The following is a 12,375-nucleotide window of genomic DNA, read 5'->3' as shown; positions in this document are numbered from 1 at the left end:
ACCATTTTCTAATGTTTCATGGGACCTCATTCTAGAATCTGTACCACTAAGTTTTTGGCTTTGATAACTGAGCTATGAGGAAATTCTCAATGCTGAGGTTTCTGTTTGATCAAATTGTTAAACCACAGCTTAATGTGTAATTGAGAGATGTGTCGCATAATGAAATTTCATTATTAAAAAAAGCCAAACAAAACCAAACTGAAGTAATACTGGATTTCATGATTGTGACCAGACGAATCTGTTCTCTCATGCATTCCTTATTAGAACCAGCATAAAACAGTAGATCACATAATTAAGACTGTCAGAAAAATCTGTTCCACATTGGATTGTGTAGAGACTCCTGCGATAACGGAATCGGTGAAGAAGTTAAGAAGGGCTGTTAATCTTCCAAGGACTAAAAATGCTGAGGTAAACTTGCACACTCTAAATTGCATTCTGAAGTATGCTTTTTAACACTGATAAATACTATTCCATCATATTTAGTAGTTGCAAATACCAGCAACAGTTCAGTCTGGATTGTGTGGGGTTTTATTTTACCTGGTATCGTCCATTTATTTTAACATTTCTTTGTTATTGATGCATTAATTATTTGCTCTTAGAACAGGAATCCTTTCCTCTTCTAAATAGTGGCTTTTTAAAAACTAGTTTCAAAATACTGTTTTCTAGTTTTGTAACTACAGACTTGTGTCACAGTAGATGCCACCCAACCTGACCAAGGGAAGCTGACAACTAGCTCATGGCCTCGACAAGCCATGCAGTTATGCTTCAAGAAGCAATTTGCATCATGTGCAATTTCTGTGCAGTATTTATATGAATAGCAATCACATCTTATAAGCTGTAATGATTCATGCTCCAGTATTCCTGAGAATATTGACAAAAATAAAATCTCTCAAAGAGCACAGGTTTTGATGATAAAACTACCTTACAGTGAACAGTTCCCTAAAGCAGAATTGTTCTCAAGTCACATCATCACAAACAATCATTAAATGGATAAATGTGCAAGTAAAAAAAGCTAAGTAGTCTTGTAGTGCTATTTCTGTTGTCCTGCCTTATTGGAGTGGTGAATCCTTTGCTGTGCTATGCACTTTTGGCTGCATCAGTTCAGTGATGTATTTCTAATACTAAGCAGAAGTCTTGCAGTATGCACATACTAAATAAATAGTGTTGTCCCAAGAGCTAAAATTCTTGCAGAGAAGCCCAGGAGACATATTAAGAAAATACAGCTTATCAAATATTTCTCCAGTGTTTGCTTTTTCATAGAAAGCTGTAGAAATTATTAGATTACAGCACAAAACCTGCTTTACCCAACAAATTATACTCTATATATAGAATTTTCAGTAGGTACTTCTTTATCAGCAAAACCCTGCAGTTCTCTTGTGATGAACATTAGCTTAAACAACAATGTGTATGAAGGCATATAGGATTGCTTTCAGAAGCAGAATTGCTGTAAGGATTGCAGCCAGTTGCATCTGAATCTTATGTAAGCTATTGTTTATGGGTTTTTTATTTTTTTAAGTAATTGTTTTGTTGGAAGTAATGCTCCAAAAGTAAAACGAAACAGTAGATTGTCAGGTAGAAAGCTACATGTGTAGTGCTGTTCCAATAGTTTGGTGTCCTGTCGTGCTGAAGCACTTGGACTATTTGACAAGTATAGTGGAAACACATGGCAGTTTTTTTAAAAGGGGAAAATTCTGTGTTTTGGTGTTGTGTGGTTTGGGTTTGGTTTGGTTTTTGGTTTTTTTTTTTGCACCTCTCCCTTCCTCCCCCTAAGTTTCTGTATTTTTTTTTCTAAGAATGTGAAGGTTTTTGGTAGTTACAACTTAATGCTGACAAGATGCTCCCTGCTACACTAAAAGTATAAAGGGAGCTTCCATTCTTCTGCAGCAGTTGTGGCAAAGGTTTCAAACTCTCAAGAATTGTGAATTCACTGGGGTTTGGTTTTAAATGACAAACTTAGTTTTCTTTAAAAGTTTTAGTTTTATCAGAAGTTGGCATGAAACTTTTCTTTATTAGAAGGGAGTAAATTCCCATGGTTTGTTTGTCACCTTTTGGCTTCAGCAGTGTCCTTGTTGAGACTAGACCTTACAGTCACTTTGCATCATGTTTAGACTTCCATTTCAGCAGGCCAAGAAGCCAGAACAGCAGATGTTATGAAGTGGCAGTAGTTACTGTTCAGTTCTCAGTCATCTAAGGTTGTTTTGCTCAGTAAACTTATAGTAACCCTGCCTACAACAATTACCTTAACAAATGCCACAAACAAAACAACTGTTCAGACTTAAATTACTGGGTAACAGAGCTAACATTCTGCTTTCATCTGTAACAGCTCCAAGTTCTGACTCTACCCAGTATCCTGAGCAATATTGCAATGTACTGTGTCTTTTAAAAGTTCCTAGAGAGTGTCAAAAGGGTGTTGTGACTTGACAAAACCCCTGCTTTTGAACATGCTGCCTGATACGGAAGTTGTGATGCTGTCAGTTAACTGTTGAGGAACTTTGGGTAAAAAGTATGTGTTACAGAAACCCAAATAGGGGCCTGATTCATATGGTTCAAAATTGCTGCACAAGATTCTTAAGAGCAACAGAAAATTACTATGGGTTTCTTGGTACTGACATTTCCTCTAACTTTATTGTGTAGGTATCCTTAAAATGTGGTGATAACACCAGCAAGAGCTCATCTGGTGAGTAAAGTTCTTCAATTTTATTTAAAACCTGCTTTCTGGTGGCTGTTTTAAGAAGCTGTGCATTAAAGAAAAATTACAATTTAGGTTCACTACAGCCTGAAAACCCTCTAAAAGCAAGTATTGACCAGTTAACCAGAGCAGTTGAGGCCCTTCTGCAACTCCACACAAATTTATGTAGCAGTTCTGCAGCAGTTTCTCCAGAAGCCAGTAAGAGTACCAAGGAAGCATGGACTGCCACAGAACATCTCCAGTTCACCATATTTGCTGCACATGGAATTTCTCCTGGTTGGGTATCAAAGTGAGTAATTTATTAATTATAAAATTAATCCTTTTATGGATTTTTTGTTGTTTAATTTATTTTCTTTTCCTTGTCCAGCTATGAAAAGTACTACTTGATTTGTTCTCTGACCCATAATGGAAAAGATCTGTTTAAACCTATTCAGTCCAAGAAGGTTGGCACATACAAGAACTTCTTCTACTTGATTAAATGGGATGAACTGTAAGTGACTTTATTATGTTTAAACTCACTCAAATACTACGTTTTAGCTAGTACCTACTGAACAGCTGCTGAATACAGTCATTCAAGCATGTCTTGCTTCTGAAATCCATTTGAAGGGTGGAAAAAACAATGTGTGAGGCTTGCTGACTAAAATCAGAAATGTTTTTCCAAACGTTATTTAACTATGCATTTTAAAAATGGGAAGGGAAATGCTGGACAAGTATCCTCTGCTAATGTCTTTGTAGTACACAGTATAAGGAGCTGGACAAACCATAGCTTTCCTTGGAATGGGAACAGCTTGTGCTGCTTAAAGGAGGATGAACAAAGCTTGCTTACAACAACTTAGTATCTAAACTTAAACATCTAATTTTGGATTGTTTCCTAAAGGAAGCAGATGCCCAAGTACTTAAGAGTGCCTGTCTATAGCATATAATGATGTCTGGTTTGAGCTGCTAAACTTCAGTTTCTCTTTATGGGGAAGAAGAGGATAGAAAGGAAGAAGGAAGGAAGGGAATGCACAGAGCAATTAGGAGAGGATGGCAGGTGATAACTGAGGAGATGTCTATGCACATGTCTATGCACAGCTTACTCTTTTTCCACTTAATAGTTATCAGGCAGCCTGTCATAACTGGAGCGTCAGGTGAGCTCCATGTTGCCCTCTATCTATTTTCCTGACTGTTTTTAAAGGTCAGAGACAGACCCTGAGGAATACCCTGAAAGTCTACAGTGACTAATTATCTCAGACCAGCAATAAGAGCTTCAGGTTCTAGAATACCTGAACTCCTGCCTTCAAAGAGTGCTCCAGCTACTTTTTTTTTTTTTTTTTATGATGTTGCAAGAGATTGTCAGATCTTTTGCTGGTAAGTACTAGCGTGTTTACAGTGAAAAGTGTTGGCTTGTAAGCTGCTTAATATAGTTGTGTTGTATAGTGTAACTGACTTAGTAATACACTGTGACTTGTAGAATTATTTTTGGTGTGTTACAGAAAATCGATGTTTTAAGCAATAAAACCAGTGTAAACAAATCTGAGTTTCAATTGCTCAGTGACCTGTATACTTCTCAGCTCCTTTCTTTATGGGTGCTGGTTTGTACCATTTAAATTTAGCTTTCAGTTATTCTTAACAGATCCTTTCATTTGGATGGGAAACTGTTGTCAACTTACTCTAAGTCTGAGAGATTAGGAGGCAGCTAACATGGAACTGTGGTTGTCCTTGTAGTGAGTGGAGTGGAAAGACTGGTTATGCTGGACAGTGCAGTTCTGTGTAAGGAATGTGATTTAATAGACAAAGATTAAAAAGCATTGTCCTAAATCTGGCTACAGTGCAGAAGTACCAGGTTTTGCAGACTATTGGTATAGGAGATGGGGTGAAATGTAATTGCATGGAAATTGAACATTTGTTCTTCAGTGTTAATTAACTTTTTGAAAGCAGGAGGCATCAACAGATTATATGGATAAGCCTATAACTCACTAATAACCATCTTTCCTCTGACTTATTTTTAATGTTTTTATTTTACAGAATAATCTTCCCCATCCAGATTTCACAGCTGCCTTTGGAGTCAGTTTTGTGTCTAACTTTGTTTGGAATACTAAATCAAAGTAGTGGGAGTTCTCCTGACTCAAACAAGCAGAGAAAGGGCCCAGAAATTCTGGGTCAGGTTTCTCTACCTCTTTTTGATTTTAGGCAGTAAGTATCCAAAATATAGGTAAGATTATTAATAGGACTTTATATAAACCTTACTTCACTCCCATAACTATAGGAACTACTTCTCTGCCCCTGAATGTAGTAAGCCATGGTAAAGTTAAGAATTGTAAACTATATTGCTACAGAAATAATATTTTCAATTAAATAAGGTACAAAACACAATCCTGAGTTGTATTTCCATCTAACAGGCTGAAAAAACTGCTGGAGGAAGTTGAGTTTTGTTTGCATGAAAACAGTTTTATTTACAGGAAACCTTCAGAATAACATGGGCCAACAGAGGCCATGTTAGTGCCAACTGCTTGTAACAGCAAGTTGAGGAAGTAAGTGTAACTGAAGTTGTCCTTGGAGCAATCCATGACGTTCAGGTGGTGCCCTGTAAGTCGTATGCAGTTCAAGTATCTACAGGTGTCACTGTCTGCTGAACAGATAGCATCCCTTCTACTGAAGGAGTGTGGTCTTGGTAGGTGGCATTTCATGAGTTAAATATCTGATGAGAAGATCTAAAAGTACATCATTGTCTAGAGGCAGTTCAGTCAGTATTCACAGGTATTTTAGCAGATGAAGTATAAACAGCTGGTTCTCAGCCAGTTCATGAGACCTGGTGACAGAATGCAACTTGTAAAAGAGACTGCAGCACAACTTGGATTTGGCAGGAATAGTGTCTACTGCAGTAAAAACCAGAACAGGATCCTGGCAGCAGGTGAACAACGTGCTGTGCTTCCATCCTGTCACTGGGAAGGAAGCACTTCTGCCTTAAAACTGTCTTAAGATAGGAAAGAATAGCTCTCATCTTTACCCAGTCTTATTTATGGAGCAAAATATGGTGATGGCTCAAATATTTAGGGATAAAAGATCTTTAAGGTCTGCAGTATTTCTAAGCACTGTTATTTTTTAGAGGCGTGTCTGCCTTGGCTGCAAAATAGTCAGTGCTGCATGTTTTGTAAGTTTACATATGCTGGAGCCAAAATGAAGAATTTTTTTTTCTTTAGTCCTTTAAAAAAATTCCTAAATCCAATAATAGGCTGATAATATATAAGCAGCAAAAGCGTCAAAATACTATTTTAAAATCTAGATATATTTGAAAATAGATAGGGAAAAAATAAGCCATTTTTTTCATCAGCTTGTTTTGGAATAAAACATTCCAGTCTGCTCTGAAATTATTCCTTTTGATTCAGATCTGGTTTTATTTAATGAGAAAAAATAAAGGGACAGTTAATAATTGTGTTCAAATTATGGCATATTTGTAGTTTGAACTGGTCTTCCTTCAGGTACAGTTGTTGGATCCTTTTATGCCTTTTTCACTAAGAATAAAAAGCTACTGTAACTTTCCTCAGTTTGGTGTTCCAGGATTTGTTTGAGATGCTTTGTCCTTGAAACTTTACTTACAAATCATATTCCAAAACACTTATCACTTTGGTAGCTATTCAGTGCAACAGTAACCAGTGGACTTGAACCACCAGCACCAGAATTAGGCATGATGTTGCACAAGTGATCACATCTGGTTCTAGATGGGGCTCCACTTGTTCCACATGCCCTTTCATATAGTGGTGATCCCAACACCTTGGAAGTACTTAGAAGTTTATGCTTTCATGCATTGCCAAGATGGCCTGCAGCTGCTTTCTGTCACCTCTGATACGTGGATTTCTTTTCATAAACGATGATTATTTCAGCCTTCTGTTTAAATGTTGTATTTCAGTCTCGCATGGTGTTCTTGTAGTAGTTTGGAGAGAAAACTGTATTTTCTGTTTATGCAGAGCACTACAATATAATGTGTTGTGCCTGGGTTTACTGAAGGACCTGTGTGTGGCAGCTGTAGCAATGCTAGTGGTCTAATCCATTTAGTGTCTACCCAAACCTCAATTTAAAAATACTAGCCACATATTCCAGTTACAGTTGAGAATAGCATCAATAGCAGGCAGGAGGTAAAACTTGTATCTAACTAAAGCACAGGAAGAATGAAAGGTCATTATTGTGCTTGAGATGAATCCATAGTCAAGTTCAAAATCCCTTTGGAGGAAGTGTGTAGAGTGCCTTAAAATATGTTAATATACTTGCCACAGCTTTCTTGCATAAGTACTGGAGGGTTATTAAAAAAAAAAAAAATGCCACTAATGCATAACTGAACAGCTTAATTTAGTAATTTTTATTGGCATCATAAGCTACCAGTAGTTAACCAATATTTGCATGTAAAGAACTGTTCTTTCTTTGAAACACAGATGAGCCCTGAAATGTCAAGGCTTGGCCTTCAAGCTGTCATTTGAGACTATATTTTGATTTTTAAGGACCGATACAAGTTTTCTGTGCCTAACAGTCAGCACTTAACTGATTTATGAAGTATTCTCAGTTGTGCCTTACTACAATTGGAAACAGTGCTAATATTGGGAATAAACTGGCAAACACAAATGTCATCTGATAAGTGCTTGCAGAATCTAGTAATGTGGAAAGTCCAGGCAAATGGCAATGTCTGTTATATTCACATGCATATGCCATTTTTCTGAGAGGTTAAGTAGGTACATGTGTTCAGTTTATTCTTCAGAGGCAAAAAGTATTCCTTTTTTCCCTTAAGAAATAGGGAGCACTGAATTTAGCTGTGTCTGCACTGAACTTTTTCCTCTGCCTTTTCCACCTAAAAGCTGTATCCATAATTTTAAATGACTTAAAGTACAGAAGACATCCAGTGAAAGAAATAACTTATGACACTTGGTGATGATAATGCCCATTTTTAAGCCTCAGCCTGTATTGGCTAGTACAGTTCGATTTCCTGTGTTCTTTTCTGAGCAACAGTGTTGAAATATCATAAGATATTTTATCTCTGCAACAAAATCACATACTCAATTTGAACTATCCTCTCATACCACACTAATATTTTGGAATCTAGTGACCGCTGGTCTTCTCCACATGGTATTTTAATAACCAATACCTTGTTGAAGTAAACACTGTGACACTAATACCTGTATGTGCTTTTTTTTTTTCCCCCTCAGATTATTAACTTGTGGTACCAAGCTTTTGCAACTCTGGACCTCATCACATCCACATCACGTGTCAGGGATGGCCAGTAAGAAAGGAAATATGGAAAGAATAGTCTTGCAGGTGATCTATAATTCTGACTTTTTCTGACTGTTTTATTTGGCTATCGTGATTCTAACCCTTACATCAGTGGTAGTAGATCAATTATTGTTCTGGAGAGAGTGTAAATATTGCTAAGTCATATTTGAAAGCCAGTATAGAATAGTGATTAATATGCATTAAGGACAAAGAATGGAAACCTGCCATAAGTGTATATAAGTCAGTTGTTGAATCACTATCTTAAAGTAAGAAATTGAAGATGCACTGGTAGTACATTCTGTGAAGAGAACATCTCTGAAAAGCAGTCTAAAGAAATGTGTGCCAAGAGGGGAGTTGTCTGGATCCAAACAATAGCAATTCCAGTTTCTTTAGAGAACATAAGCACTTCTCCTTTGAAATTCAGTCGAGACTTCTCGTGGGAAAGGCACCTCATTAGGCATGGCTTAGCAGTCCCCAAAGATGGTTGGTAGTATTCTTAAGGACTTGCATCATCTCTTTTGTTTTTAATTTTTTGTTATTAGATTGACTTCCCTTCCCATGCTTCTGATATTGAATATAAAATTCCTCAAGCTGCGAAATCTACTGTGCATCATTCCATAGAAACATTAGAAAAACCATTGAGAGACCGTCTCCTTGCCATTCTCTCAAAGGATAGCACTATTGGGTATGTTCATCTTTCTAGCTATACTCTTTCTACATGACAATTTGTGCCTAGGGTATGGAATGCTTGTTTATTCTTAGATTTCTTTAATATGGTTTTTAGTATACTTTCAAGACTTGTGGAGAGTTAGACAAGAGATTGAATTAAACTTGCAAAATAATGGATCTGAGTTAATTAATTTATTTGTGCTTTCCGTGACCAGTGTCCTAATACACTCCTGTTACAAGGTTACCATCCCTTTTGGCTGCCTGTCACCTATGTCTGTTGCTGCTTGGCAGTTCTTCAGTTACAGGGAGCAACAGCATTTTCAGCAGGGGCTGTTCCTATGCCATGGAAGGTTTTCTGGGAGGCTTTCCCACTCATCTGCACCAAACTAGGAACATTGTGGTTCATTTCAGATAATACTAAAGGTTCTTTTTGTCCTGCCCAAATTATAACTTGGAACAACTGTTTCCATAATGTTTGAGGATTTATTTTCCTTCTCATTTTGACTTTTGTGGAGGAAGTAGCCATTTTGATTTAGTTCCATTTTTTATGCCAAGTTATCTGTACATATATAATGAGCAGTAGCATTGGGGTTATTCAGGTGTTGGTCTGTAATGTGCATCATAAACTGAAATGCTTTTGTCTGCAGGCTATCAAAAGAAGATAAAGAATTTTTGTGGGAGAAGAGACACTATTGTCATAGCCATACTAGTAGCCTACCAAAAATATTAGTTAGTGCCCCGCACTGGGACTGGGCAAGTCTTCCAGAAATATATTCATTACTTCGGCAGTGGCCTCCTTTGTCACCCTTAGCTGCACTGGAACTACTGGATTCAAAGTAAGAAAAACTGTGTAAATAAGTTCTTTGTATGCTGCACATTAAATGAGTTTTTTTCTTTTAGTAGAAGATTCTGAATGGCATTCTTGGGGAAAATATTGCTGAATTTCATGTAGCAAAAGCTAAATTTTCTTTAAATTTTGAGGAACACATCCTTACTTTATTCATGTAGGCTCAGCCAAGTAATGGAGTGAAGGAATAGCAATAGTGGTTAGGATTTCTGAAATCTCCTTTGCCATGGGAGAGCAAGCTCTGCAGCCAAGCTGTCAAAACTGAAGTTTTGGGATGATTATGCTTGTCCTAAACAGGCATATGCTTTTGCACCTTACATAATGAAGGGCCTCAAACATGTAGGTCCTTAATTGAGCTATTAAAGACTTTATACTGGTTCTTTTGTATCTAGCTGATCTAGAAAAAAAAAAAAAAGTAAAAAATCCCTACATGAACAGAATAAACTTGTGGATTTGTGGTGACATTCTAGGTTTGCTGATCAGGAAGTACGAAGTACTGCTGTGAATTGGATAGAGGCATTAAGTGATGATGAGTTAACAGATTTCCTCCCTCAGTTTGTGCAGGTAAGACTTTCTGCCTACACTAAAGTATGAAGTTTTTTGCTCTTGAAATCCTAAAGGAATTGCTGATCACTAGGAGCAGAAGTGCAAGTGCACACCTCTGTGCTTAATAACTTAATGCATGGTATGGGAAACAATTTGAATAAATAATCACTTCACTCTGACTGTCCTAGGGATTTGTGGTGATTGTCTGTACATTAGTCATAAAATCTCACCCTTCATCTAGGATTAAATCCAGACCTGAATGATTTAATTACCTTTGTTTTTAGGCATTGAAGTATGAAACTTACCTTGACAGTGCTCTTGTCAAATTTCTCTTGGCTCGGGCACTGGGAAGCATTCGGATAGCACATTACCTGTATTGGTAAGGTTTTCTTTATTCCGTTGTTCACTTAATGTTTGCAATAAGATTAATATTTTTTTAAAAAAATATACTTAATACGATAGTACATAGCAGTGACTGTTATGAATGCAGAGTATACAAAGTGTAGATCCTGTATTTTTCGTTAAAATGCAGTGCCTCTGTGAGGCACAAGATTCTTTCCTTTTGTGTCCTACATATCAGTAACTTTGGATATCTATAGTACTCATTCATGAAAAGTATTCTATTGTCTTAGTGTTGCATTGTTTGCAGTATTTTCTTCGGGAAAATTTAACTTAAATCCTTTATTTTAGGCTTCTTAAGGATACGCTGTATGATACAAAGTTTGGTGTAAGGTATGAACACATTCTTGGAGCTTTTCTTTCAGTCTGTGGAAAAAGGCTGAGGGAAGAGCTTGAGAAGCAGACCAGACTAGTGCAGCTTTTTGGAATGGTCGCAGAAAGAGTAAAGCAAACAAGTGGATCTGCTCGGCAGGTGTGTATACATTTTTAATATTCTTTAGGAAAATGAGACTGAGTATACCCTCAACTGAGTCCACTCAGTTGTAGGCTTAGTGCAAGTTTAATAAAATGCTATATATAATGTAAAGGAAAAGCTATATTTATCTGTTCCTGTGCATTTTGGCAAGTATAAGAGCTTGATGAAGTTGATGCTTTCATCAAATTTGTTGTAAACTGAAACGTAAGATTGTGTGAGGTGATTGGGTAAGAAAGTAGGATGGTTTCTGTGTACAATAAACTGCAGCTGGATTTAAACCTATTACTGCAGAAGAATGATCTCATTATGCAAAAGAATCTGTTTATGTGCTAGTAGTATGAACGTAGCTTGATAGAGTGGGATGCTGTCTGGTTCAGTCAAAAACCCAAACCCCTACAAATTTATCCAGTATTAGTGTTAGGTGTTTTAACAGCTAAAACAGCAGTTATAATTTCTGACATTCCTTTGATGCTGAGGAATGAAAACATTACCTTCAGGACAACTTTGTCCAGAAGTGTTTTGTGGATGCTTCTGTTAGGAAAATGTCAGCTGATCTTTTATATTTTTGTCTTGCCTGCAGGCTGCCTTGCAGACTGGTATGGAACGTGTGCAGTTGTTTTTCTTGAGGAATAAGTGCCGTTTGCCTCTCAATCCCAGTCTTGTGGCAAAAGAGCTAAACATTAAGGTACTGCACATTCAAAATGTTTTTGTAAGAATTACAAACAGGCAAAGCTTTTACAGATAGGAAAAAATCAGTTGAAATGTTTGAAAGCTCTTCACACTGAGGGGGGGGATGGTTTTAATTAAAAAATATGATTGGACCATGCAGTGAAATTAGTGAACAAAGGTAAAATTTCTATAAATATTTGTGTAAAACCAATGAAGATACTTGTATTTAAAATGTATATATGTGTATATAAATAAATACACAGATCTGTAATAAGTTATTTCTTCAGACTTTGTCTCTGAGACCAAGAGTTCTAGTTATAGTAAAGCAGAGGAGTATTCAAAGTGCATGAACAAGTCCTGTTTGCAGTAGTAATCACAAGAGAAAATGGAGCAAGGCTATAGAGCTCTGACAGAGAGCAGATCCTGTGTAACAGGTGAAACTGCCTGTTGCTGTTTCCATCCAAGAGGTGCACTGAGTCCAGGGAGGCAGAGAGTAGCTTTATTTTATTGTGAAGATCCAGCAAAATAATCATGTGGGAGAAGCAGGTAGAGAATTTTTCCAGAAACTCTTCAAGATTTGACAATAGCTACTCAACCACAGTCTTGATTATATTATCATGCATGACTGAGAACCTAAAGGTCTGTGAACACTGGATTTAATCTTTTGTGAAGGGGCAGTTTGGCTTGCTTTCCTTCTCTACTGTAACTACTAAATAATGAGTATGTACTTGAAAGCAGATAAATGAGAAAATACTGTGAAATGTGCCAATACCTATTTGCTTTTTTTAGAAGAAATCTTCTAGGTTTAAAAAAAAAACCCGCTGATAAAATATTTATCCATGT

General features: G+C 36.9%; 1 protein-coding gene across 1 annotated transcript in view; it reads left to right on the top strand.

Moving 5' to 3' along the window:
* The window catches only part of PIK3C2A (phosphatidylinositol-4-phosphate 3-kinase, catalytic subunit type 2 alpha), a 38,396-nt gene that overhangs the window by 15,160 nt on the left and 10,861 nt on the right, over nt 1-12,375 (top strand). The window contains exons 8-19 of the mRNA XM_008937906.1: nt 265-408; nt 2,635-2,677; nt 2,765-2,978; nt 3,057-3,179; nt 4,697-4,864; nt 7,864-7,972; nt 8,470-8,612; nt 9,244-9,432; nt 9,914-10,007; nt 10,274-10,368; nt 10,680-10,860; nt 11,444-11,548. Of these exons, the coding sequence (XP_008936154.1) occupies nt 265-408; nt 2,635-2,677; nt 2,765-2,978; nt 3,057-3,179; nt 4,697-4,864; nt 7,864-7,972; nt 8,470-8,612; nt 9,244-9,432; nt 9,914-10,007; nt 10,274-10,368; nt 10,680-10,860; nt 11,444-11,548 (1,608 nt within the window). The remainder of the gene's footprint in view (nt 1-264; nt 409-2,634; nt 2,678-2,764; nt 2,979-3,056; nt 3,180-4,696; nt 4,865-7,863; nt 7,973-8,469; nt 8,613-9,243; nt 9,433-9,913; nt 10,008-10,273; nt 10,369-10,679; nt 10,861-11,443; nt 11,549-12,375) is intronic.

The sequence above is a fragment of the Merops nubicus genome, unplaced genomic scaffold, assembly GCF_000691845.1.
Source record: "Merops nubicus isolate BGI_N331 unplaced genomic scaffold, ASM69184v1 scaffold17123, whole genome shotgun sequence".
In the NCBI taxonomy this organism is placed as follows: domain Eukaryota; kingdom Metazoa; phylum Chordata; class Aves; order Coraciiformes; family Meropidae; genus Merops; species Merops nubicus.
The sequence above is the reverse complement of the archived record's forward strand: the minus strand, read 5'-3'. Positions and strand labels throughout refer to the sequence as shown.